This window comes from Vanacampus margaritifer, chromosome 18 (assembly GCF_051991255.1).
Source record: "Vanacampus margaritifer isolate UIUO_Vmar chromosome 18, RoL_Vmar_1.0, whole genome shotgun sequence".
NCBI lineage: Eukaryota > Metazoa > Chordata > Actinopteri > Syngnathiformes > Syngnathidae > Vanacampus > Vanacampus margaritifer.
The window spans coordinates 12,723,151-12,750,372 of record NC_135449.1 but is presented as its reverse complement, the minus strand read 5'-3'; the positions used below and the strand labels follow the sequence as shown (position 1 = coordinate 12,750,372).

General features: G+C 42.7%; 3 protein-coding genes and 2 long non-coding RNA genes across 8 annotated transcripts; 3 read left to right on the top strand and 2 right to left on the bottom strand.

Moving 5' to 3' along the window:
- Positions 1-1,255: 1,255 nt before the first annotated feature.
- On the bottom strand, positions 1,256-3,614 carry LOC144038471 (antihemorrhagic factor cHLP-B-like). The gene is made up of 7 exons (XM_077551008.1): positions 3,364-3,614; positions 2,993-3,103; positions 2,822-2,906; positions 2,188-2,357; positions 1,988-2,104; positions 1,792-1,872; positions 1,256-1,716 (listed from the first exon to the last, which is right to left on the bottom strand). Exons 1-7 carry the CDS (start codon positions 3,559-3,561, stop codon positions 1,555-1,557), a joined length of 924 nt encoding a protein of 307 aa, XP_077407134.1. The 5' UTR covers positions 3,562-3,614; the 3' UTR covers positions 1,256-1,554.
- A 3,980-nt stretch (positions 3,615-7,594) lies between these two features.
- LOC144037920 (uncharacterized) lies at positions 7,595-8,689 on the top strand. The gene is made up of 3 exons (XR_013289115.1): positions 7,595-7,911; positions 8,018-8,223; positions 8,374-8,689. It is a non-coding gene; the product is annotated as an uncharacterized LOC144037920 (long non-coding RNA).
- Positions 8,690-10,439: 1,750 nt separating this feature from the next.
- Positions 10,440-17,887, top strand: LOC144037914 (uncharacterized). Of its 2 annotated transcripts, XR_013289113.1 has the most exons (5): positions 10,440-10,507; positions 10,606-10,662; positions 10,736-10,815; positions 11,119-11,352; positions 17,626-17,887. It is a non-coding gene; the product is annotated as an uncharacterized LOC144037914 (long non-coding RNA). The 2 variants fall into 2 exon arrangements; XR_013289114.1 differs by lacking the exon at positions 11,119-11,352.
- Positions 17,888-21,346: 3,459 nt separating this feature from the next.
- On the bottom strand, positions 21,347-23,948 carry LOC144037916 (uncharacterized). Of its 2 annotated transcripts, XM_077549801.1 has the most exons (4): positions 23,805-23,948; positions 23,136-23,425; positions 22,861-22,944; positions 21,347-22,096 (listed from the first exon to the last, which is right to left on the bottom strand). In XM_077549801.1, the coding sequence occupies exons 2-4, from the start codon at positions 23,197-23,199 to the stop codon at positions 21,393-21,395; spliced, it is 852 nt and encodes a 283-aa protein (XP_077405927.1). In that variant the 5' UTR covers positions 23,200-23,425; positions 23,805-23,948; the 3' UTR covers positions 21,347-21,392. The 2 variants fall into 2 exon arrangements, with proteins under 2 accessions (XP_077405927.1, XP_077405929.1); XM_077549803.1 differs by lacking the exon at positions 23,805-23,948 and having other exon boundaries at positions 21,347-22,084; positions 23,136-23,397.
- A 353-nt stretch (positions 23,949-24,301) lies between these two features.
- Positions 24,302-27,017, top strand: LOC144037885 (uncharacterized). Of its 2 annotated transcripts, XM_077549758.1 has the most exons (4): positions 24,302-24,429; positions 24,513-24,542; positions 24,640-24,720; positions 25,866-27,017. In XM_077549758.1, exons 1-4 carry the CDS (start codon positions 24,348-24,350, stop codon positions 26,948-26,950), a joined length of 1,278 nt encoding a protein of 425 aa, XP_077405884.1. In that variant the 5' UTR covers positions 24,302-24,347; the 3' UTR covers positions 26,951-27,017. The 2 variants fall into 2 exon arrangements, with proteins under 2 accessions (XP_077405884.1, XP_077405885.1); XM_077549759.1 differs by lacking the exon at positions 24,640-24,720 and having other exon boundaries at positions 24,347-24,429.
- The last annotated feature ends 205 nt before the right edge of the window (positions 27,018-27,222 follow it).

The following is a 27,222-nucleotide window of genomic DNA, read 5'->3' as shown; positions in this document are numbered from 1 at the left end:
CTGGGCTTCCCTGCTAAAGCTGCTGCCCCCGCGACCCGACCTCGGATAAGCGGAATTGAAGACAGAACGGAAAAAATGAAATTTGAAAAATAGTATTTTAACTAGAGATGGGACGTTTGACACTGAGACTCCGGAGCATGTGTCAGCCGAGTGAGACGGACTGCTCGAAACAATGTATCAAAAGCCCCGATGAAACCTCCGTGATCACGTGCTGATGACGTATGCGGCTTTATGTGCGCTAATGAGATACCGGAAATTACGTAACTGATTCAAACCTTTTGGCGCGGTGTCAGCTGTCAAAAGGAGATACCAAACGAACACAATAGAGCAAATATTGTTCTTGAATAAGAACTTGTAAAACAGAAAAAAGTTGGGCACAAGCACAATTCCCTCATGTACATACTGGTATTTGCTTTATTTTCACTGTAGCACAAGCACAATTCCCTCATGTAGATATTTGCTTCACTTTATGTTCACCTGGAAGAGTTAGTTATTCGGTATGTTTCCAACAAAAGTACTCCCACAATGATGCATTTAAAGTTTCCAATTATGCATTATTTTTAAATCGTGTGTAGAAGATACAGGCTTGACCCAAGTATTTTCCACCGAGTTGCTATAAGCGCTTCTCCAAGACCCTCAGTCACATCTCCCAAAGACTGATGTTGAAATACTTGTCATCTGGCTTCACAGCGCACACTCATGTTCATAAAAATCGAATGAGTAACAGGACATCACATTGAGCCATAGTCCTGGTACAGTGTCAAAATATTGCAACACTTCCATGTGTACCTGATGATCATTAGACAGACACAAATGTAAGACTGAATGTACTGGTGTTGTGTTGGAATATAAATCAATCAGGCGAATCACTTTGAAGATTATAGCTGCTATGACTCCAGCTGACCACCAGATGTCACCGGTACAATCTATCTAGAGATGGGACAATGAAGCCTTGTGAATTTTTTGAGGCTTTCGGCTGATTGATTTGGAAAAAGAGTCGAAGTTTCAAAGCCCCATAAGATAGATCGTACCGGTGACATCTGGTGGTCAGCTGGAGTCATAGCAGCTATAATTCAGATTTATTTATTTATAATTCTAGCAGATTCTTCCAATCTTGAAATAGTCTTAGCCCACATTACCTCTGATCTCCACCGACGCACCTGCCTCAGGTCAGCAGAGGTGATTGAGCCTTTTCACTTGCTGGTCCCTCCCTCTGAAACCACCTTCCATTAATTTGGCAATCCTCTCCTTTAGCCACTTTTAAAATATCTTTATTCTTTGGATTTTAACTGCTATATTGTTTTAAATTTAGTCATTACATGACAATAGTTTTAAGTACCTCAATACGTCTCAAACTGAAGGGGGGAAAAAAATGTTGAGTGTCATATTTTAAAATGAGGGAAAGTACCAAAGCTTTATAGAAACAGATTTGCCCCCCCATATAGTATAAGGGGGGGGGACTTATCCCAATCCGGACCCAGTTCTTAGCATGACAGCTTACTGTCAAAGCCCAAATGGCAGCCATGTTTGAAAAGAAGACCTTCAATCATGTGATCACAGAAGAGGAGCAGCAATTTTTTGCGGGAAGGGACAAATGTGGTGGATGGACGGCTGAGGATTTCTCAGCTTGGCCTTGCAAACGCAAGCTTCCGAACTCTGGTGGAATAACGGCCTGCAGACGGGCTCCGGCTCGCCAGCCGGGAGGGGCTCGGAATTCTGTGGAGAACCCCAGATGAACAATGAGGCACTCAGCGCGTACGAGTCCATGGTGCGCTTTTGCTCAAGACTTACTTTTGGTGGGTACGTTTCACAGTCCAGTTCTCCCACTTGTCCGTGAGAGTTGTAATAGGACGCTTGGCAATAGACATGATTCTTCATTTTTTTACAGGTTAAAAAAAAAAAAAAGGTAAAAAAAGACATGATTCTTCAAAAGACAACATGTCAGATTACTTGGAAAAAAAAATGGCAACAAGCTAAGCTAACTCACAGCTCGGTCGGGGCAGCGAGGCGTGCAGGTGGCAAACATGTGCTTGGACTGTCGGGGACACGTTGTCTCCACCAGGGCAAACTTCAGACGGGTGATGGTGCCGATGTTTACGTTGTCCTGAAGACGAGGTGGTCAATGAAGTCAAAATGCGTGAGAGGTTTAAATTAAAAAAAAAAGAAAAAAGAAAAGAGAGTCCTTACCGCAGCGGTGAGCTGAGCCACTTCCATCAGGGTGAAGTAATTGTGGTAGTCACTCTCCCGGTTGAACTTGAGCATCGCCTCCTGCACGGCGCTTACGCCCGTCGGGTTGTCCAGAGGCAACAACTCTGGGCAGGAGGGACAAATCATCAGCAGCTCCTTGTCAGCCAGTTCTGCACACAGGTGGCACATTTGGTCACTAGCCAAAAGACAAGCAACATGTAAATTAATGCTGCTTTTTACTTTGTTCCTGTTTGTTTTAGGAATTGTGTGCATTTGATTTTTACAGCACCAAAAATTTACTTAACAGCCATGTTTAGTTGCTATGGTGTGAAAATAATGGATACAATTGACATTGGCTACAAGACTAACTTCCATTCTGAAGATTAAAATTTAAAAAAAAAAAGAGACACGACTCCCAGCTACCACAGATGCAGACTAGTTCAGTTGGCCATCTATTGAAAACGGATTACACAAGTGCTTCACCAGCTAAAAATGGTGGGCCGGGCTCTTGGAGGAAAAGAGGGAAAAAATAGCATCACTTCAACCACAAGATGCTGGCCCACCAGGCATCTGCCTGACATGCCAGATGGCCAGTCCAACTACTCAAACAAGCTGACATGGAGTGTGTGATGACCTGGTCTGGTGGTGCATTCGTATTTGGTGATTTTGGCCACGCCCCACATCACCCAGAATTCAACACTGCAGGTAGCCACTGCGCCCTGGAAACAGAAAACAAACAAACAAACAAACACTTACAAGTCATCATCAGAAGCAGCTGTCGACTTGAGACCGAAAGAATATTCACCCGTTCGTCCAGCCGCCACAGTTGACATTCGTTGGCAGGTTTGGGGTTGCTGAAGTGACATTTGGTCTGCACAAGCTTCACGTTCACGTCGATGTGGCAACCGCCGGAAAACTGAAAGACAAAAAGAGAGTCATGAGGGTGTTAAGACACTTTTTACCTTCTCACCATCAACATGCGCCTCTCATGAGTCACTCTTGAAGATGCCATTTGTGCCACTAACCATGCTAGGTGGCTAAATGTTAGCATTGCTACAACAAAAAGCATGGTCAATATGTGTTGGCATTTGAAATTAGTATTTTTTTTTTTAAACAACAAATGAATGTTGTTTTACCAGTAAAGGAATATAAACTATCATCATGCTAAGCGCTAACCTGTTGGTAACTGCTGCTCTGGACCTCCTGCAGCCTGAACTTGAACCCGTGCTTGTGCCTCCCGTTGATGTGCTGGACGGCCATGCCAGCCGCTGCCTTCACGCTGTCCTCGCCGCACGTCACCATTTGTGTCACCACAAAGCCTGGCAGAGCCACCGCGCAGCAGAGCAGAACCGCAAATAGGTGAGTCAACATCATGACAAACGATCAAGAAGCGCAAGCAACGCACGGCAGCCGTAAAGGACAAACTGCTCGCAAGCACTTTAAGGAGGCTGACGACCAATCACAGAGGACAAATGCCTGACACCTGTGTGCGCAATTAGCACACAGGTGTGGTGGGTGGGTCTTCAATCAAACACCATGGTGACGACTCATTGCAATCTGCAAATCATTGATGATCCCCTATTAATGGACATTCCAAATGTATGAAAATACAATAAATATGATTGGGTTAAAAAAAAAAACAGCAAATTTGAAAATATTTTAAAAAAATGCCTTTTTTTTTTTTTTAAGAAAAAGTCATTATTTTTTACAAGGAAAAAAAAATCCCAAGTAGTATATTAACAATTATTATTTTTCAAACAAGTTAGATTTCTGTTTTTTTTTTGTTTTTGCGGCAATACAAAATATGTTTAAGCCAAATTTAGAATCCTATGAAAATATTTCAAATATGGATAAATGAAAAATCACCTCCTCCAAAATATTCAGAATGAAAAAATATTGAAAAATCTCAACATGCGAGTTCATGCAGTTGCTGAACCGCGCGAGTAGCCAAAGCACAAATTGGTTGATTGATTCCTACGTCATCGCCAACACATAGTTTCGCGGGTGATTCGAAATAAAATGGCGCACCGAGACGACAATGAGCTCACAGGTGACACTGACACACCCAACTCGCATCTTCAAAACTCAATTCAATCGGATTTGTGTTGCAATAGACGCACCGTCCAGTCCACAACGAAAAAGAAGAGAACATCCCCTGTCTGGGATCATTTTGAGCAGATCTCTTCTAAAAAGGTAGAAATTATAATAACCAGTGTGAATATATATTGTAAATTATTGTGACAACACAGTGTATCCCTCGTTTTAATGTCTTTCTTCTACTTGCTGATATTTCAAAAGGTGAAGTGTAAACTTTGTTCTAAAGAACTTGGGTACTGAAACAGGATATTTCTTTCAATTTAATTATAACTGTTTCGATTTGTTATAACTATTTAGAATTGGACAAAATTGCTTTGATTTACTCAGTATAGATTCTCTGTCACTTTAAATTCCTACTAAGCAAATGTATTGAGACATCATAGTGACCAATGGGGGCGTAGTCATGTGACTTTGGGAGGTAACATTTTGGAGGACAAGGGATATTGCCAGCAAGCGGGGGGAGGAACTTTACAGTTGAGAGATACAAGATGTGCGCGGGTGGCTGCCATTTTCTCCTGTCCGGCAATGTCGTGAATAAATGTGAAGAAAATGCCTGAATTCACTAATCTCTTGTATGTTTATTAACTATTTTACTGCCAAAAACGTTAAATGACGTTTAGTAAAAACCTACGGAGCTGTGGTGAAAGTTTCAAGCAGATCTCGTTAGCCTAATGACTATTTTTGGCCCCTAGATGGCAGCGATGACTCTTTTTTGACAAGATTGGGTAGGCGTCAGCAGAAGACGTGAGGCGGAGCTAGAGGGGACAATGGCTGGGGATGGGAAGCGAAAATGGCTGGGGATGGGAAGCGAAAATGGCGACCGGTTGCAAGCAGCTCACGCGTGAGCATTTTTTTCAAAGACGAAAAGCATCGACCAGTGCTAAAGAGCACATTGATGACGACGATGATCATCATCGATGATGATGATGGTGATTCCGAGATTGGAAGCGTTGACGCGGCAGTAGAAGACGTGAGGCGGAGCTAGATGGCTGAGGAAGCGAACAATGGCGACCGGTTGCAAGCAGCTCATCGACCAATGCTAAAGAGCACAGTGATGATGATGATGGTGGCTCCGAGGTTGACGCCGAAGTTGGAAGCGTTGACGCCGAAGTTGGAAGCGTTGACGCGGCGGCTATGACCACGTAATAAAGCCTCACCGGCTAGCGATGCTAACACCGGAAAACGCGGAGCACAACCGAGCACTTCTGCACAGGCGGACGTTCAATCGGACGACGAAGAGTACCCCGAGTCCAATGCATATTCATCGGAGGAGTGGGTACAGTCTGCTACTTGCTATTCCCCGGAAAAAAAAGCCGTCAAGAAAGTGTAACGTCTGCACGCGAAACAGACAATCGAAGTGAAACGTATCTGTTGTGCAAATCCTGCTCCGTCTCCTTGCACGCAGGGCAGTAAAGGAATATAAGAGTTTGTGTGAATGGGGGTGAAATACAGGATGTGTGATGCAAGTGGGGGTTGCAGGAATGGAATGTTTCAGAACAAAGGATGCTAATTGCAAGGGGAGATGCAGAGCCGCGATAAGCTCAAAGTATGTTGTAAATCACATTTGTTTTACACCGGGGGGGGGGGGGGGGGGGGGGGAAGTACAAAACAGGAGAAGCCATCCAGTGACGCTGCGGATGAAGATCGGCCAATGAAAAGCAAGCTAAAGTTAAACTGCAGAAAACACGTAGCCAATAGAATAATGTCAGGATGCCTTTGTTTCTGTGTCATTTAAATACTGTGTAGTATAACTATTCACTGGGGCAACTCGGATGAGACTACGTCGGCTGCTTGAGACAGAGACGTATAGAATTGTATTGATAGGGACCCGGGACCCCAGCTGTTTTGTATTAGATTTGAGTGTTAGGAATAAATCCACTCGTGTGTGAAAATGCCGGCTTCCTGATACCTTTCTATTGCAGAACGAGCACGCTATTGTTGGATGGGTGATAGTTTGGTAAGGTCACAAATTGGAGTCAGATTATTAACTTGAGTTTATATTAATATAGAAAAAAATTCCAACAGCAGTGTTACAAAAAGAAAAACTGTATTTGAAACATCCACATAATTGTAAATAGTACCACAGTTGCACACATTTGTAAATAGTTTGCGAAATTGTTTTGTCAAATTGTTAAACTGTTGAATGGAAATAAACGTATTTTGCAATCTAAAAACACTTTTTCATTGTTGGTGGTCGTGTATTACAGAAGTAAAGCACTATTTAGGTGTTTGTGGCATCATTCATGGACAAAAAGAAGTGTACAATTCACTAGTGCATGAAATAACATCGTTTCACAAAAAGCTCTTTTTCTCCGCTTTTTGTTTCAAAACAGAGCATTTCGGTGAAACTAACCATTTTCTATTGTTGATTACTGAAGAACGGAATAAGGTAGAAACAAACTTTTTTTTCTGATGAAAGATGAGAGTTCAATCTTTCATTTGGTAGTATGTGTGTTTCCATAGTCCAAACACAACATTTTCTGTGGACCTTGAAAGATCAGTCAAAATGCTTAAATCGGCTGGCACTGGCGACATCCCGTTTCTGAAAACGTCTGGCAGTGAAAGAGTTAAGAGACAGGTCTGGGGGGATGGGGGAGTGTACTATTGTTTTAGGAGGTAATAGGGTGTAATTTTTTGTGATGATTTGGGTCAGCTGGTGGGCTCCACCCACCATACACACCTGCTGCCCATCATGCAATCAGACCTCAATAAAAGCCTGATGGACACAGCAAGGAGTGTCGGGTGATTGCTCCGAGACGCCGCTCTCTTGACCCGACTGTGCTCGTCTTGCGAGTGTTTCTCCTGCTGCCCATGACTTACCTTTTGCCGCCACTGTGCGTGCTTTTGAGTTTGTTTGTGATCCGCCTGTGCGCGTGAGTTTGTTTGTTTTTCGTCCGCCTGTGTGCGTGATTTTGAGTTTGTTTGCTATCCGCCTGTGTGCGTGAGTTTGTGTTTGCTTTTGTCCGCCTGTGTGCGCGATTTTGTGTTTGCGTTTATCGCCACATTAAATCAAAGTTATCCGCATCCCTGCCGTGGCTCGCCTTCCTCACTGCATCTGGGTCCTCCCTTCTCAAGCCGTGACATTTTTTGGGACAAGCAACATCTGGTTGCAATCTTTTGTGTGTGTGTGAATAGCAGGGGTCTTCTGATGCTAATCTGTTAGATCAAATTGTTCCTGTTAAGCGGAAAGATATAGAGGTCTAGATGATAACTACAGGCCACTATCCATATATTTTTTTTTAATCAGCTCTGCTTTTTATAGTTGAATGAGTAATAATTGTTTAAAAAAAAAATTTTTTTTATTTTTTCCCTGCATCTCTGATAACTCATTCGTAGGTGTGAAAATGATTTAACCTTTGTTCTGTCTCTGAGTCCCTTTCCAGGATTTGAAGTCGGCCATTTTGTGTGTCAGTCCTGAGGCTTGAGAGAACTTCCCATGAGGGCGCCGATAAAATGGCGCACCGAGACGACAATGAGCTCACAGGTGACACTGACACACCCAACTCGCATCTTCAAACCTCAATTCAATCGGATTTATGTTGCAATGGACGCACCGTCCAGTCCACAACGAAAAAGAAGAGAACATCCCCTGTCTGGGATCATTTTGAGCAGATCCCTCCTAAAAAGGTACAAATGATAACCAGTGTGAATATATATATATTGTAAATTATTGTGACAACACAGTGTATCCCTCGTTTTAATGTCTTTCTTCTACTTGCTGATATTTCAAAAGGTGAAGTGTAAACTATGTTCTAAAGAACTTGGGTACCAAGAGAACACTCTTTAGCCCCCATAAAGCACAAGAGGCTGAGAGGAGGCTCACAGCTGAATGTGCGACAGTGATCCGGCACAGGTTATCTTCCTCCTCCTCCTCCTCCAACCCATCATCTTCATCAACACAACCGGACACATCAGAAGCTTCCCAGCCTGTGGCGCAAGGTAATATTCGATACATTCTAATGGTGTTAATTAAGAAATAGGAAATGAGCGGCAGTGCATTATTGTGGGATAAGGCATTCTTTTGCTCCCATCTCTACGATGGGCAGCCAGAACTGCCTGTTGGCTGTTAGTCTGTCTGTTGTGTCTTAGGTGACAAACTGTGGCGGCGATTGGACCACACAGTCATGCAGAGGAGGACCCAGAGTGAGACCGCAGATGCGACTGTGGAGGTCCACACTTACCTGGGGGAACCCAACATAAGCAGGATGTCTTCTTGTTTAGCATCAACAGGAACACAAAGGCCTGCAGGCACAAAGAAATTTTCGCATTTGAAAAGACAAACATTTTGGTTTCAACACAATTTTGGGCTTCTCTCACCCACGCAAAAAACTACTGTGAGCTGCACAAACATGTCTACCCAAACCTTTACAAACTAGCAATAACCTCTCGCTGTACCCCGGCCTCATCCGTCCCTTGCGAAAGACTATTTTCAAAAGCAGGAGAAATCCTATCTGAAATAAGAAACCGTTTAAAGCCAAAAACTTTGGAAATACTAGTTTTCCTCAATAAAAATGAATGAAAGGTGTGTCTTGTTCCTTGTTGATATGTCAATGTCGAAAATAAAGCAATCATTCTTTCAAGTACCACACGCACATTCATTCACATCACAACTCCCTGCCCTTTTAACCCCATCAAATCCATGGTATCATTTTAATCACTGTTTGTCATGACATTTCTTTTCCACATGAAGGCGCAATAGAACAAATGAAGCCTCATGATGCTTCGGCCCAGGAGCGAACCAGTTGGATGGAAGGCCTCATTGCTTCCTGATGCTTCAGTTTACCATCACTAGCTAATACTGACAAGTTAATTTATATTGTAGAATGATTTAACTAGAAACTGCATCATACGCTGTTGAATTGAGCTGTCCCATCCAAATCAAATTGTAATCCCATTGGTTTTGAATAGTTTCAATTTAAAATGTACGGTGCTTGAACTGTATTAAAATACAGTACAGTAGTTTACAGTAGCTTATGTATCAAATCTTTTATTGTAGACTCTACTCCCATTTGTCAAAGTGCATAATGTAATTTTATCCATCCATTCTAATTTAATACTGCAAAAATGAGGCCACTAATGAAACAACTTTTAATTCTTGTTTTTGTATGTCTAATGTTTATATGTTCAATCAATCAATCATCCAAAGGTCAATTTTGACAAATTCAGAAAACTGTTCTGAGACAAAATCAGGTGCAATCATTTGTCAATTATTGCATTTTATCCATATTACAATCAAATGTGGTGTTATGGTGTGAATCTACCTTACATTTCAGAGGTCGCAGGTTCAATTCCAGGCCCCAACCTTCCTGTGTGGAGTTTGCATCTCTGGCTCCGGTTTCCTCACACATAAAAAAATGAAAAAATACATGCTAGGTTAATTGAACACTCTGAATTATCGTTTGTCTATGTGTAATTGGCTGGCAACCACTCGCCAGTTAATTGAAGGGTAGCCATAAATAACCATTTATTACATTGATCACAGTCTCACTCACCTATGGCCCGTAGGCCCTTTAATGAACAAGTCTATGTTTTTGAGTCTGAGTTCTAAGTACAAAAGTTCAATATAATTTTTACAATTTTGGTTTTAGTTGTATTCGCCCTTTGATTACAAAAATTAGACAAGGCAATCGATGAGGAATATTTTGCTGCTCTAAATTCATCTTTCCCCAAAATATTGCGGCTCTCAGTGTTTTATGTGTGCTCTTGACCCTAATTTGACAAAGTAAAAACTAAAAATAGATACTGAAGTACACCACAGACACCTGAAAAATCGATTTCCCTTTCTCAGAAAGCCCATTTAAATGCAAGCACGAGGAGATGATGCAAACTCCACACTGGAGGTGGTCTGAGTGACTGACTTCACTATGAGGCATACATGCTAACCACTAGATGGTGCTACCTCAATGACAAAATATACATTTTCCGTTTTCTTCCTGATTTTTTTCAAATGCAGAATCCAAGGTGCAAACAATAACCAAAAAGGATCTTAACTTGGATTTGAATCTATATTATTAATTAAATTATTATTTTTTTTAAATAGGCCTATGGTATGTTGGAGTGGTCAAGACTGCAATTAGAGACAATTAGCAGCAGCTGTGGTCTCTTGCCACCTGCTGCTATAAAAACTAGTTTTGTCTGTCAGTCCTCATCGCAACTGTTACGCAAGCAATGGCTGCTCTTTGGCTCTCGATGGTCCTGGCGCATGCTGTCTTCGTGGACAGAGGTAGGTATATTTTTTTTGCGTGGGTGAGAGAAGCCCAAAATTGTGTTGAAACCAAATTGTTTGTCTCTTCAAATTCAGAAATTTCTTTGTGCCTGCAGGCCTTTGTGTTCCTGTTGATGCTAAACAAGAAGAGTCCAATGCTGGGCTTAAAAAAGGTATGGTAGGTCCGAGCATTGATAAATTTAAGTCTCTGCTTGTGAGTCGTAAGACTTTATTTATTTGCTACAGATGTCTCTCATGATGATTCTCTCAAGAAGGCTTTTGAACTTCTCCATTCTTTGATTCAATGCTGAAACAACAAAATAAAGGTGAGAATATTCAGGGCAGCAACCCTTTTCAAGTTTTGTTTTCACATGAATAATTAGAAACTTGAATTTTGCATGGTTCTTACAAAATAAAGTGAGAGCTGGGGTCCATTAAGTTAAACCCTGTAGACCGAATGCCAGCAGGGAGACTCATGCGTGAGATGCTGTGACTATCGCGAGACAGGGAATCCCCAACATGGCGGCGCCCTGCTGCTAAAATAGAATTAGCTCTATTATACTAAACTAATTCGAATTTAACCATCATATATCTTGCCTTTCTTTTTTTTTCTTCTTTTCATCCGACAGATTTGGAATACCACCCAACGTGGAGGACCTCGAACGCTTCATTGACTGTTATTTTTACAACTGCGCGATGGAGGACTCTACCGTCGAAGAAACCCTCTAAAAAGAGAAAGAATGACTCCGCGACGGACACGGACGACCTAACCACTACGGAGGTCTCGGTCAGTATGCTGGAGTCCATAAATAAAAAAATTAGAGGTCCTCTCCCTAATCTGCGAGGAGGTGAAAGGATTTAAGGTAAGTATGGAATTCCTCAGCCAACAAATAAATGATCTCCAACGCAACAATGCCGAGATACACGCTACACTCGTGACTGTTTCAGCCGAGTTAGAAACCATTAAAAAGGAAAATAAAATGCTAAAAGAAACTATTCTGGATGTTCAATCCCGTAGCATGCAGGATAATTTAATATTCTTAGGTATATCCGAGAACACCTCTGACAATCCAGAGGTTGAGATAAAAAAAATTATGACGACATCGTTAAAAATTCCTCAGGAGACGGTAAATAACATCTCCTTTCACCGGGTACATCGGCTTGGAGCCCGTAGGGGCAACAGACCCCGTCCTATTATCGCCAAATTTGAGCATTTTAAACAAAAAGTATTTGTTAAAAGTAAAGGACGGGAGCTTAAAGGGACCTCATTTGGAATGAATGACCAATTCCCTAGAGAGATTAATGAGCGGCGAAAGGTACTGTTTCCTATAATGAAACAAAATAGGCAGGAGGGTAAACGGACTATGATGGTCGTTGATAAACTATACATCGAAATTATAAATTATATAAATCACCTAACTACTTTGATTCTATCCTATAACATGCCAGTATTGACAAATGGCCTATGCAGATTTATACACAGGACTGAGCCTATATTGTTTGTATGCATAAATTAGTTCTGGTTTCCTGGAATGTTTGTGGCGCTCGCTCACAGGCAAAAAGAATAAAAACTTTAGACCATCTCTTAAAATTAAAAGCAGATATTTGCCTACTGCAAGAAACCCACCTACAAAAATCTGAAGAAAAATTACTTATTGATAAGAATTTTAGCCAAGCATACTCTGCCCCTTATAACAGCAGACAAAGAGGAGTCTGTATACTCATACATAAGAATTTACTCTTTACTCTAAATAATACAATAACAGACCCAGAGGGCTGATACATTATTATTCAGGTAACTATATTTAATAAAATATATACATTTGGCAATTTATATGCCCCTAATGATGATCCGGCCTTTTTCCATGAATTTTTCTCTCAGCTATTTGATTTAGCAGCAAACTCTACTATTATTATTGGAGGAGACTTTAACACAGTCTTAAATCCATTAATAGACCGTTCTACCGTCTAACACAACATGTATAAGGCGATTACAATCTACTAAAGTAATAGGGGAATATATGGATGATTTTGGCCTCGTTGACAGCTGGAGACTTAAAAACCCAAATAAGAAGGAATTTACTTTATTTTCCGCTGTGCACAGGTCCTTTTCAAGAATTTATTATTTTCTTACAAATAACTCTATTGCTGATAAAACTGTTACAAAAATACATCCTATTAGCGACCATGCACCAGTCTCCCTTTCCCTACAAGTTGATTATACCTTTAAACCAACATGGCGTTTTAACATCTCACTGCTAAATGATGCAGAGTTTGATAAAATTATAAGGAAAGAATGGGCAGACTTTTTGGAAATAAATGACTCTCCAGGCCTATCGCCATCTCTTCTCTGGGAAGCTGGGAAAGCAGTAATTAGAGGTAAAATCATATCATATTCATCTTATAAAAAGAAACAGGATCAAAAATAAGAAAATGACTTGGAAGATAAAATTAAACAACTGATGGATGAGTACGTAATAAACCCAAATGACCAAATATGGACTGACTTACAAAAATACAGTTAGATGATATGCTAACTTAAAAAGACAGAGTTTATAATACAACAACTTTGAATATAATAACAAATCAGGTAAATTTCTTGCAAACCAACTTCAACGCAATCGGGAAAAATCTCTTAACGGCTATCAAAGGGACAACTGGTGAATGTACACAGTCACCAGAAGAAATTAATCAAATTTTTTATAACTATTATCGCAACCTATACTCAGAAACTAACAAGCCTAACCTTGCGCATATTGAGGCATTCCTCAGTAGCTTAAATATGCCTCAGTTAACTACTGAATATAGAGATATGTTAGAGGCGCCACTTACTATAAACGAGTTGTACAGTGCTCTAGATAGTATGCCTAATGGCAAGGCACCTGGCCCAGATGGTTATCCGGCTATATTTTTTAAGCACTACTGGTTATTGCTTGCTCCGCTATTCTTAAGAGTAGTAACAGAAATTAAAACTGTTACATACGTCCACACATGAATACAGCAGCAATTAAACTTTTATTAAAGCCAGAAAAAGACCCCATCCTTCCATCAAGTTACCGTCCGATTTCACTAATTAACACTGATATTAAAATTATTACTAAGGCTTTCACATCTAGACTAGAAACAGTAATCTCGACAATTATTCATAGCGACCAAACAGGCTTTATTAAAGATCGCCACTCTACTAATAATATTAGGAGCCTCTTTAACCTTATTAGCATGTCACAGCGGCATGATAAGAAGGCAGTTATTATATCGTTGGATGCAGAAAAAGCTTTCAACAAAGTTAACTGGTCCTTCCTCTTTGCTGTTTTAAATAAATTTGGCTTTGGGAAATCATTTATCCACTGGGTGTCAGTATTATATGATTCTCCCAAAACTACAGTTACTACTAATGGGATTATATCTAAGAGCTTTATTTTAAAGAGGCACAAGACAGGGATGCCCACTATCGCCTTTATTATTTGCAATATTTATTGAGCCACTTGCAATAGCCAGGAAAGAAGGATTCAATGAATTCACTCTGGGGTAACAGAACATAAAATTAATCTATATGCCGATGATATTTTACTTTATTTAGAAAACCCGGCGATTTTGTTAAGGGAAGTATTTAACTTAATAACTAAATTCTCACAGTTATCAGATTATTCTATTAACTGGACAAAATCAACACTTCTACCTATTACAGAATATTCATGGAACCCTGCAAGCCAGGACCCACTACTCATTTCCTATAGGTAATTTAAAATACTTAGGCATAAAAATCTCACCTAAATTAACTGATTTAATTCATTTAAACTTTTCTCCACTTCTGGATAACATTCATAGTGACTTGGAACGCTGGAATAATCTTCCCATTTCTTTAATAGGACGAATACCCACCATTAAAATGAAAGTTTTACCTAAAATACTATTTTTTTTTCCTCAATGATTCCATTTAAACCTACGGCTAACTGGTTCCAGTTGTTGGACTCAGCCGTTACAAAATTTTACTGGAATAAAAAAAGCAAAGATTAGTCTATCTACTCTTCAGAAAAGTAAATCCAAAGGTGGTCTAGAGGCACCAAATTTTATGTACTACTATATAGCCAACCAGCTACAATAGATCTTTCTATGGGCACAACCCAACAGAGATACTAACTGTTGGCTGGAACTAGAACAGAAGGATTGTAATAACCTCAGACTGCTAGATTTACTCTTTATTACAACATCAATTAAGCGACATAATTGTTTTAAAAACCCAATGATTTCCGCCACCCTGACTGCTTGGTGGAAGGCATTAGAAATGACAAAAGCCCAAGTGGAGCCCTGTGGGCTTTCTCCCCTATGGCATAACCCCGACTTTCGAATTACCAACCAATCGTTTTATTTAGGTGTGTGGGAGCAGAAAGGAATTACTCATCTCCACCATCTCTTCTCAGATAATGTTTATCATATACATCCTTGCTCCAAAAATACAAAATAACAAACGGAAATTTTTTACATTATCTGCAAGTTAAAAATATGATAAAGAAACAAATTCCAACACTTCAGGGTACGCTCCAACCGCCCGTTTTAGCTAAAGATATTACCAAGCTTTCTCCGACAACAAAAAAACTTTCAAAAGTATATGTTACTTTCATATACGGACAAAATGTCTTTACCCATCTTAAAATGGGAGACAGACTTGTCTATAGCTCCAGAATCTGACTTTTGGATTCAAGTTTGTGAAAATGCATTTAAAATGACAAAACACACAAATTTACAACTTATCCAATATAAAATTATCCATAGAACATACATTACTCAATATATGATGAAGAAAATGGGACTCTCCGACATTTGTCTCCAGTGTTCACAAAACCCTACAGACACTTATTTTCATGCTTTATGGTTATGCACTCCGGTTATGTGTTTCTGGACAAAAGTCTGAGAAAAACTTTCCGCTATCTTGGACTGTAGGATACCTTTATTTCCAAACTTGTGTTTGCTAGGTGACTTAACAACAACTGACCTACCACATAAACCATTTCAATCTACACTTGTAGCCCTTACTATCGCAAAAAAAAACAATTCTTGTTAACTGGAAAAATAAACAAACTCTGAATATCAACCAATGGTCTAACCTCCTCATAAATCACATTTTAATGGAAAAAATATTGGCCTCAAATAAAAAACAAATATCAAAATTCATAGAAATATGGTCTACATATATAGAACATTTTAATTTAATTCTGCCTGTTAGCGAGAGCCACCACATCGTGATAACTTGCATTGATGTCTCTGCATTTGGCAGTTTGTCTAATGGTTGTGTTTTTATAGTCAGGAACCCAATTGCTGCCAACAGGAACGAGCAGATTCACCTCCAATGGGCACTAAGGGCTAATATTCGGATTCACTGCATGCCAGGGGACTAACTCTACAGGTGCTGTCCCCCCCTGGCTGGGCGTGGGCGGGTCTGCCCCTCTGTGGGTTGCTGGGTGGCGGCTGCGTCTTGGTCGTTCCCTGGGTCTCGTGGGGGGTGCTGTGTTGCGGGGCTCTCCCTGGTGTTCGGGGCGGCGCCGCCCCGGCGCAGTCCGTCGCTCTGGGTACCGGCGACGCAGTTCGGGGCCTGTGGGCCGCCGGGGTGCCCCGTGGTTCCCTCTCTCCTCCCCCTTGCTTCCTCTCCCTCTTCGCCTCTACCCGCCCGTCCTCCGCCTCACTGTCCCTTCTCCCTTCCTCCTCCTCTCCCCCTCTCTCTGCGGCCCTGCCGCTTCCTCCCCCCTCCCCTGGGCCGGGAGTTCCATCCGGGGGGTGGGCGGGATTGGTGCTGTGCCCGCCCCGCTCCGGTGGGCCTTCGGGCGAGCCCCAGTATCCAGGGGACGAGCCCCGCCGGGGTCCCGGTGGGGTGGGTGGGGGTTTGGTGGGCGGGTGCGCCTCCCGCCCCCGCCCGGTTGGGGGGGGCACAGCTGGTCGCTCCTTAACTCACTGAACTAGTTTTGCACAATACATTTTAGACCTAGAGGGCACATAACACACTTTGGGGGGGGAGTGGGGTAGGGTGGAGACACCGTCTCCGCCCTGCAGCTCCCCTCCAATTTTAATGCACCACACAACTGGGGGGCATCGGTTGGGGCAGGCCGCAGTGCTGCGGTCCCCTGTCCAACGACCGGGGCCTCTCCCCGCTGGGCCTGGGGTTCGGGGGTGCCGCCCGTCCTCCGGTGCCCACATCTCCCCTTCTGCCCCCTGGTGTTCTGTCCCTCCGCGTGGTGGGGTGGGCGCGGATGCCCTCTCCGCTCCGCTGCCCGGCCCCTCTTCGGCGCCGATGCCTGGGCGGGGGCGGTGGGGGTGCGTCTGGGGGTGGATGGGGGCGCGGGGGGAGCAGGGGTTGTGGCCTGGTGGGCCTGCTGCGTTGGGTTGGGGCCGCGTTGGGGTGGGGGGCGCTCCTGCTCCTGGGTTTGCTCTCCTGCCGGTGGCCCCTGGGGGGCCCTGAGGTGTTGCGCTTGCTCTGTCCCGGCGGGGGTCGACGGCTCCCCTCTTTGGTGGAGATTTTCATGCATGCCGGATCCACCACTCCAGCATCTATCGAAACTCAGACACAATCTGTTTCTCCCTCAGGTCATTGAATCGGTGGAGGCTGGTGTCTGTGGATCTCACTCTGCTTCGTCTGTCCTTTCTACCTTTCCTCAGTTTCTCCTTTGGGCCCTTGAGGTCTCCCTGATTTGTTGGAATTTAGATGTCTCTGGGGTTGGTGAAGGACTCTGGTTAGTGGATGGTGTCTGGTCGGTGCTGGGCTTCGCTTTTCTTTGGTCCCTCTTCGGGTCTCCTGGCGGCCCCACGACTCTGGCTGGATTTTGAAGTGTTCAGTTTAGGTGAACGGTATGGGATTTTTTTTTTTTTTTTGTACACATGCGCACACGCACACACATCCACATACAAAAAAAAAAGGGAGAACAATGATGATATGTCAAATGATCAATACTGAGCTCTCCCATAAAAAAAAAAGTTAAACCCTGTCAGTTTGGCTTTCGCCACAGGTGTTTCTACTCAACAATAGAATCTATCCACCAATGTGCCATTTTTCTGGCATTGTTTTGAAATTACTGCTCTTTTCTTTGTATAGTATTTTAGTGTTATGTTAATTGGAATGGCAACTAATGCAGAGTTTTTGTGTGAAGCAAAACCAGCAGCTAAAGTGGAACTTGATGACCAAGCAAGCCGCAACATCCAGCAGCAGAATGTCATCTTCAGCCAACCGAACAATTCCTTCAGCAACCAGGAGAGCTACAACATGAGCAATGCCAACAGTTGACCAATGGGCAACAGCAAAGCTACAACATGAGCAACAATCCAGCAGCTCAAGTGGATTTTGACGACTACGCAAGCCACAACATGAGCAATGGCCAACAGAACGCCTTCAGCCACCAGGAGCGCTACAACCTGACCAATGGCCACCAGGAGCGCTACAACCTGACCAATGGCCAACAGAACGCCTTCAGCCACCAACAGAGCTACAACCTGACGAATGGCCAACAGAGCTACAACCTGACGAATGGCCAACAGAGCTACAACCTGACGAATGGCCAACAGAGCTACAACCTGACGAATGGCCAACAGAGCTACAACCTGACGAATGGCCAACAGAGCTACAACCTGACGAATGGCCAACAGAGCTACAACCTGACGAATGGCCAACAGGTGGTCGTCAGCCAACAGAATCCTATGAACCACAACCTGAGCAGCAACTTTCTGAATGACTTCATGGATGAATCTGCAGAAGTGTATACTATCAATGTTTGAGTGTGGTTGGTGTGATGGCTATAGAATGATTAAAAGCATGAAAATAATCAGTTTGTGTATACTTCTTTCAAAACATTTCCCCCTGGTTCTTAAGTAGATTAGGTAGGTATATCTTTTCAGTTCAGTTGGCCAAAACAAGTGACACCACTATATCTCAGTGCTTCTGACTTTACCACTTTGTACCCTTGGTGGTTACACTGTTACTTTTTCAGCACTCGGCTACAGATAACTCACTGTATGCTCAAAATGCTTTGCAACTAGTCAACCATGTCTTGTTTCATTGGGCGAACATGTATCCTCACCTGTGCAGCTTGGCTATTGACAAAAATTAATTTGCAATAGTAACATTGGCTGGGCTTTGCTCTGGCCCATGACTGTCCAGTCAATCTTTTGTGCAGAGACCTCCTCATCGCCACATGCCCTCTCATCGAATGCAGCCCTGATGGACTTATCCTGGAATTTCCGGATGATAACACCTACTGCTCCTCTGCCAGTTGTTGGCTTGATGCTGAGCACTTCTGAGCTCTCTGGTCACCTTGGGTTTGTAACCTCAGATCTTATATGGGAACTGATTGTATGCATTGCACTCTGTACTATGGAAGATCAGGGGATTAGATGTATAGCGAGGCATTTTAGGAAATTGAGAACATATGGGAATTTAACATGGGCTGATTGGCCAAAAAATTTTCACTCTTAATTGCTCTATTTCTTGTTGCTTCATACTTATTGGATTCAGTCTAATAAATTTTTACCCACTTCCGTTTTGGAGCACCGGCTTCTGGATAGGCACCATGGACGTGAAACAGACAGTGATTTTGCTGGTTACCTTCTTGATTTCTTTCCAACATCGCTGTGGTCCATGGATCCCACTGATGTTGGTCTCTGTAACGTCTCACCTGTTGTGTTTCAGATGAAACTAGGACAAATATGTTCCCCAATACTCTGTAAAAGAGGCTGGGATGATTGGCATTTCGGAAACAATTGACGGTTTGCTCAAAGCTGGAGTGTTGTGTGAAATTTCCGGCTCTGATTATCACACCTATTTTACCCGTTGAGAAGAAAGATACTGGAAAGTTTCGCATGGTCCACGACCTGCGAGCGATTAATGCGGCCGTCTCAACTCCTACTTTTTCTTTCCCGAATCATCACTTGGCATTGTCTCAAATTGCATCAACCCACACTCATTTCACTTGCATTGACCTGGATAATGCTTTCTTTTGCATTCCACTTCACCCTTCAATGAAGCAATTTTTTGCTTTCACTTGGAATGGTCTTTGCTACTCCTACAATCGCCTGCCTAAAGGCTTTGTCCTTTCACCTGGACTCTTCAACGACTGTCTTTGCCAGATGCTGTCTCCACTTGAACTACCCCCTGTTGTTATCCTAGTGCAGTATGTGGATGACCTCTTGCTGGCAGCTCCATCTGAAACTTCTTGTCTTGAAGCCACCAGGTCTTTGCTCTTCATCTCCTTGAAACAGCATCTTTCCACTGCTGCAGTTTTTGTGATTCCTGATTACAGTCGCATGTTCTATCTTGACGTGTCTGAAAGGGTCAACAGTGTTTCTGCTGCCATTTATCAGAAGGGGGAAGGAGGAAGTCGACAAGTTTGTCTGTATGTGCATCAACTCCATTGGAAAAATACGAGCAAAGACACCCAATTTGCGACACCTATTGACAACCCGGACTTGATTCTTTTCACAGATGGATGTTGCTTCAAAGGCAACGATGGCCTACAATCTGGATTGGTAGTAACCCAAGCCACAAAAACAGGTTTTGAAGAAGTCCAAGCAGAAAGAATTTTAGGCTCTCAATCAGCACAAAGAGCTGACATTTTGGCATTAACAGCAGCCCTCAGATTGGCAGAAAACTAGTCAGTAAATATTTACACAGATTCGGCGTATGCACACACGACAGTTCATGTTGCATTAAAAGAATGGTAGCGAAACGATTTCCAAACTGTAACCGGTACACCTATTAAACATCAGGATGATATTCTTAAATTGCGAGATGCTTTACTGCTCCCAACAGCGGTGGCAGTAATAAAATGTAAAGGTTACTCTGGAACTAATTATTTTGTATCAGCAGGAAACAAATCAGCAGATTGAGCAGAGAAAAAGATTGCGGGGTACCGACCTACACTCCAACTAATTGTAATTAAAAAAAGGCCAACTTGACTATGCTTAAGAGCTGAACTGTTGCATTGGTGCAATTGAAAAAAATATTTTAAATAGAGCGTAAGCACTATAATTTGACAATGAACCAAACCAAAGGATACCATGACTATACAAGTATTAGATGTGCATATTTTAACACCAAAACATCACAAAGCATTTTTTTTTATTAAAATGGGGAAAAAAGACAATTCCGTCTATATTAGTCCATGATTTTTATTATTTTAAATCAGCATGCCAGTCTTGCATGGCACCTGTCATTACCTTAATGACAAATGAGTTTGAAAAACATCTATGTAAAGGACTATAGTATGTTTAATCATCTGTTTAGTCAAGTCAGAATATCCATGTACACATTTAAAAGTGATACACGCATGTTATCCATGAATGCATTTAAAATGTCCTGCACAGCATCGACTTAGGGAAAACCTTTTTGGGATAAAGATCTAATTTGGTGTGTTCAAGTACATCACAAGTATCTATAGCCATCAATTTATCAATTTTGAACCTGTCAGACACTCATCCCCGCACCAATGTCATATTCGACTGTAGAAGCTGCATAAGACCCAAGCTAAAACAGCAGGGGTGTCCTCAGTGTAAAACAATGTTTATGTGACAATGATTCTCCAATCCTGGTTCTCAAATCGGGAGAATCATGCAGGCTTTAGAGGTTTCTGTCCTCCTACACATCTGACTCATACAATCAGCAAGGTGTGCAGAAACTTATCACAATCCTGATCTTTAGAATCAGGAGTGATGACAAACCTGGAGGACTCCAGCTCTTGAACAGGATTTGGGAAGCCTGCTTTACTGGGTCAACAAATCTTCTGTTCATTAGAGATATGGAAAGTTTCCTACTAAAAGTGCATTTTATTAAATTTATCTAACCCCCCCCCCCCCTTAAAAAAAAATAAGTCACTCAGAAGATAAAATTTGAGCCATTTTATTCAGTTGATATAGACAAGTACACACTTCAAACATTAACTACCAACACAACATCTGCAGAGTCATCCTCCATTCTGTCACTCAGTTTGAGACCCTCATCACTCTGGTGTTTGTTGCTTTGCTGATAACTGACGATGTGCTCCGTGAACCATGAATCAAAGATCCGAGTGTCGTTGTGGCTCTGGCCTTTGCCCTGGCCGTCCTCGGTCATGTTGTGGCTCTGGCCTTTGCCCTGGCCGTCCTCGGTCATGTTGTGGCTCTGGCCTTTGCCCTGGCCGTCCTCGGTCATGTTGTGGCTCTGGCCTTTGCCCTGGCCGTCCTCGGTCATGTTGTGGCTCTGGCCTTTGCCCTGGCCGTCCTCGGTCATGTTGTGGCTCTGGCCTTTGCCCTGGCCGTCCTCGGTCATGTTGTGGCTCTGGCCTTTGCCCTGGCCGTCCTCGGTCATGTTGTGGCTCTGGCCTTTGCCCTGGCCGTCCTCGGTCATGTTGTGGCTCTGGCCTTTGCCCTGGCCGTCCTCGGTCATGTTGTGGCTCTGGCCTTTGCCCTGGCCGTCCTCGGTCATGTTGTGGCTCTGGCCTTTGCCCTGGCCGTCCTCGGTCATGTTGTGGCTCTGAGCATTGCTTTGGGCTTCCTCGGTCATGTTGTAGTTTTCATGGTCATGGCTGAAGGAGTCCTTTTGGTCATCAGTTTTTTGGGTTGAATGTTTGACTTCAACCCACCCTAAATCAAATTCTACATGAGTTGCACATTAAGAAATTACAGAGAATGCAACAATAGTTTAGTTGAAATAAAACATGCTTTATCTTTAAGACATACTACTTCCTCAGTTACTTTGAGTATTCAGTCTTTATCTAGTGAGAATTTGTTTTGGTTCAGAGACCATGTTAACCAGCAAGGGGACTGGCAAAAAAAAAAAAAAAAAGTTACCATGGCTCATCTGTCTGCCTAACAAAGTCAATATTACAGCTTACAAGAACAGTAAACAGGTTTAACTGCAGAACAGGGATGTCAAACTGCAGCTGATTCCAATTAACAGAATCATTATCAGGCTTATTATGAATCAGCCGTGTTAAAGAAGGGAAATATCCAAAACCTGCTGGACTGGATCTCACCATCCCTGCTGTAGACAATTTAGTCTTTGTGTTACTATGCAAGATTTGATTGACTTTCTAGTCATACTGTTGTGCTATTTGAATATAAAATAAGCAGTATCTTACCACTTTAGTAGTTTTTACATAATAAAAATTTAGAGAACCAAGTCAAATTATTTTTTAGTCATGTTCTAAAGTAACCAGTGCCCAAGTGAAGGATTTAGGCTACTTTACCCACCTGTTGAAACACCCAAAAAGTTTCATGTTAACACTAAACAGGACAGAGTTCCCATTATGTAAAGCAATTTGATTAGTTGAGATCAATAACACACATAATAAAAATTCTGAAGTAAAATGTGCCTTGGCTCAATCTTAATCAGAAAATAGTAATTCTAATTGTCTTACCTTTAGTTTGTTGCTTCAACATAGAATCCAAAGACTGGAGAAGTTCTAAAGTCTTCTTGAGTGAAACATCATTGGCAGAGACATCTATAAAAAAAAATGGGGAGGAAGTGGGAAAATAAATTATTACATAAAATCTCACTCAAAGATCATGTTCTCAACTGGCACATAGCTTGTGTTGCGCCAACTGAAAAACAAAGGACTCACTTGAGCTTTTGGTGAAACAAACATTCAATTTCTAACGCAAATTTAATAATGATAATAACAATCCACATTACCTCCACCCATCAAGAGGGCATTCACCAGAAAACTCAAGAGCCAAACAGCAGCCATCGCTTCCATGACAGTTGCAAGAAGGATGGATTAGATTAGTTTTTAAAGCAGGTGACAACTGCAGCTAATTGGCTGTAATTCGCAACAGCTGTACCACTGCAATGTAGCTTGCCTTTCTTTTTTCTTTTTTTAATGTCCAGGTCTGTCTGAATGGTCAATCCTGAGCTTCTTTGTGGCCAAGTGGTTAAGATGATTACCTCCCAACAGCGGGACTCAAGTTCAAGTCACCAACCAGCTGAGGGAAAAAAAAAAAGAAAGAAGAAGAAGAAGAAAAAAAAAAAAAGGTCAATTTGACAAATCTTGACAGCCTGTGAAAAAAAGTAGTATTAAAGCAATTTAAAATAAACTTTTAAAATGCAATGTAAGCATTTGAATTTGAAAAAAATCACACACAGATTATATATATATATATATATATATATATATATATATATATATGAAAGCAATCAGCACGTAAGTCTTGTATTGCACCTCTCTTTACCCTAATTAAAAATAATGTTTGAAAAGCATCCATGTAAAAGACTATAGTATGTTTAATCAAAATTTTAGTCAAGTCAGAATATGCATATACACATTTAAAAGCGATCAGCATACAATTCATGAAAATGACTTACACGGCATAGACTTTTGTTTTTTTAGAGTTAATTGCATGGGGCGGTGTGGTTCAGTGGTAGAGTAGTTGTCTCCCAACCAAGAGGTTGTGTGCTCTATGCCATGACATTGTGACTGTGTCGAAGTATCCTTGAGCAAGATACCCGGTACATGCATATTTTTGGAATGTGAGAGGAAGCCCAAGAAAACCACAAGTAGCAAAAGTACTCACATTATGTACAAGTAATTGTGCTAGACTGGTAAAAGAAACAAGTACTGATTTAACTGTACTTTATTGACAACCATGAATCACAAAAATGTTCCCCATTTTCTTACATTCTTTTATCAAATGCGGATTACAAGGTGTGACCATATGTTTATTTCAAGGGCTTGAATAAAAGACTAAACATTATTTACCCAAATCGAGTTCAACATATGTTTAAATCCACATCAATTGAGGTTGACATTTTTTTTCACCCATGTAGTAACTAGCACAGCTGGTGCTAATTAAAGTCAATTATCAGCAGCTGTGGTCGCTTGTCACCTGCTATAAAAGCTCATGTTGTATGTTATTCTTTACACCTGTTACTGAGAAGATGGCGGCTCTTTGGCTCTTGGTTGTGGTGCACGCTGTCTTCATGGGCAGAGGTAGTTATTTGTAAATACACATCTGTTTTAAAAAAAATCTGAGTTTTTGTGTCTCCAGATGCTTAAATCGTCTTTGTTTACAGGTCTTTGCCTTCCACGTGGTGCTGCACAAGGTGAATGTAATACTTTGCCTTTAAAAAAAAAAAATAAAAAAAATACAAAGGGCGCAAATGCTGATTAAATGTATATTGAGACTTGTATTTGCTACAGATATGCTTCATGATGTTTCGCCCAAGTTTTTGGAGCTTATTGAGTCTTTGGATGCCATTTTGAAGCAACATGCTGAACGAGGTGCAAACTTTATTTATTTTTGGTCAATTGTTATCAATTCACTCACATTTACTAGGAGTGGAATGTGGGCCTGTTTTGTTAAATGCATAACTTTTCTGTATGAACTTGTGGCAAAGTAGTTTTAAACTAAGTACTGCATGTTTGCAATGGCTCAAAAGTAAAGATTTCAAAAATCATGGTAGGAGGACTCAACCTGGACACCCTTATTTTACAGTTACAGTGGTACCTTGGCTCACAAACTTAATTGGTTCCCACAGCGTATGTGAGCCGAAAAGTTCGTCTTCCAAACAAGTATTTCCCATAGGAAACCATTGAAATGAGAATCCGTTCCCAGGTCCCCATAAAACACAATTTTCTACTAAAAAAGCCTTAAAACTACACAAAATATACCTTATTTTATGTATAATAAATGTGCTATTGTAATTAAAGAAATACACTGTACTGTATAATTAAGTGTTTTTATTTGCAAAACTTGCCTTTGTGATGGTACAGTAGTTGAAGGCTTGATGGAATGGAGTGGGAGGAGGAAGGAGTTACTGTTTGGAAGGAGAGTCCTCCGGTGTGGCTTCTCTTCTTTGCTTCTTACGAGACTCTTTATCCTTGTTGCTGACTAAAAACCTCTTAATTGACACCTGTTTCTTTCTGAGTTGTAAGGTCTTACGAAACTGAGGCATCACATTATCATTCATCATGTTGATGATTCTCATAGCCACAGTCTTTTCTGAATGGTACTGTTCGACAAAATCCTGCACATCACTCCGCTAACATGGTCTTGATGCTCTCACTTGATGCTGACAAACGCGCACCTCGTTCGTGTTTGTCGATGATCTCCTTCTTCTGCTCGACCGTAATTTTCTTCAATGTCTTCTTAGGCTTAACACTAGCCTTTTGTGGGGTCTTTTTTGGTCCCATGGTAGCAAAAGCACTCCAAAATGTCTACCGAACACAAACCACGTCCGCACTCAAAGGGGGTGACGAACTGGGACGCCGTGAGCGTGCGTCGATTTCTCGTGTCGCGAGATTTGGTTCGTCCGCCGAAAACTAGTTCGTCAGCCGAGACAAAATGCTCGCGAATTTAATGTTCGTGAGCTGAGGTACTACTGTATGCTACTTTTTTAATGAATGCCTTTTTGTACAATGCGCAGCAAAAGTTGAACGCCGGGACCACGTGAGCCACGACCAGGGCAGCCACAACGTGAGCCACGACCAGGGCAGCCACAACGTGAGCCACGACCAGGGCAGCCACAACGTGAGCCACGACCAGGGCAGCCACAACGTGAGCCACGACCAGGGCAGCCACAACGTGAGCCACGACCAGGGCAGCCACAACGTGAGCCACGACCAGGGCAGCCACAACGTGAGCCACGACCAGGGCAGCCACAACGTGAGCCACGACCAGGGCAGCCACAACGTGAGCCACGACCAGGGCAGCCACAACGTGAGCCACGACCAGGGCAGCCACAACGTGAGCCACGACCAGGGCAGCCACAACGTGAGCCACGACCAGGGCAGCCACAACGTGAGCCACGACCAGGGCAGCCACAACGTGAGCCACGACCAGGGCAGCCACAACGTGAGCCACGACCAGGGCAGCCACAACGTGAGCCACGACCAGGGCAGCCACAACGTGAGCCACGACCAGGGCAGCCACAACGTGAGCCACGACCAGGGCAGCCACAACGTGAGCCACGACCAGGGCAGCCACAACGTGAGCCACGACCAGGGCAGCCACAACGTGAGCCACGACCAGGGCAGCCACAACGTGAGCCACGACCAGGGCAGCCACAACGTGAGCCACGACCAGGGCAGCCACAACGTGAGCCACGACCAGGGCAGCCACAACGTGAGCCACGACCAGGGCAGCCACAACGTGAGCCACGACCAGGGCAGCCACAACGTGAGCCACGACCAGGGCAGCCACAACGTGAGCCACGACCAGGGCAGCCACAACGTGAGCCACGACCAGGGCAGCCACAACGTGAGCCACGACCAGGGCAGCCACAACGTGAGCCACGACCAGGGCAGCCACAACGTGAGCCACGACCAGGGCAGCCACATGCAGAATGATGCCTTCAGCCATGAAATATGGAGCTTGAAATTGAGCAAGGACTACCAGAACGACACAATGAGCCACAACTCCCAGAATGATGAAAATCTTGAAGAGGGTGATGATGTCTCAGACTTCCTGAATGACAGAATGGTAGATGACTATGTGTCAGGGAATGTTTAATGTGTGCTCTTGTCTTGGTTGCTGCAGCATTAATAAAGGCTTGGCAGTGTCACGTTTTACTACCTGACTTATTGAGCCATTTTCAGTGTTCATTTACTTAACCGCTTGTCCTCACAAGGGTTGCGGGGGCGCTGGAGCCTATCCCAGCTGGCTACGGGCAGTAGGCGGGGTACCATTTTCAACAGTAAATTTAATATTTTGTCCAGAATTTGATGACTTGACCTTTAAAAACAACACACACACTTGCTGTCGACGGCAGATGACATTCCTGT

What these genes read in the sequence shown, in the direction of transcription:
- LOC144038471 (XM_077551008.1), bottom strand. Translation starts at nt 3,561, where the DNA reads ATGATGTTGACTCACCTATTTGCGGTTCTGCTCTGCTGCGCGGTGGCT. An exon ending in CTCGCTGCCCCGACCGAGCT is followed by an intron (nt 1,873 to 1,987) that starts GTGAGTTAGCTT and finishes AAAAAAATGAAG; the next exon opens with AATCATGTCTATTGCCAAGC. An exon ending in GTGAAACGTACCCACCAAAA is followed by an intron (nt 1,717 to 1,791) that starts GTAAGTCTTGAG and finishes GGTTCTCCACAG; the next exon opens with AATTCCGAGCCCCTCCCGGC.
- LOC144037916 (XM_077549801.1), bottom strand. Translation starts at nt 23,199, where the DNA reads ATGGAAGCGATGGCTGCTGTTTGGCTCTTGAGTTTTCTGGTGAATGCC. An exon ending in TGCCCTCTTGATGGGTGGAG is followed by an intron (nt 22,945 to 23,135) that starts GTAATGTGGATT and finishes TTTTTTTTATAG; the next exon opens with ATGTCTCTGCCAATGATGTT. An exon ending in GTTGAAGCAACAAACTAAAG is followed by an intron (nt 22,097 to 22,860) that starts GTAAGACAATTA and finishes CAACTCATGTAG; the next exon opens with AATTTGATTTAGGGTGGGTT.
- LOC144037885 (XM_077549758.1), top strand. Translation starts at nt 24,348, where the DNA reads ATGTTATTCTTTACACCTGTTACTGAGAAGATGGCGGCTCTTTGGCTC. An exon ending in TCCACGTGGTGCTGCACAAG is followed by an intron (nt 24,543 to 24,639) that starts GTGAATGTAATA and finishes TATTTGCTACAG; the next exon opens with ATATGCTTCATGATGTTTCG. An exon ending in GAAGCAACATGCTGAACGAG is followed by an intron (nt 24,721 to 25,865) that starts GTGCAAACTTTA and finishes TACAATGCGCAG; the next exon opens with CAAAAGTTGAACGCCGGGAC.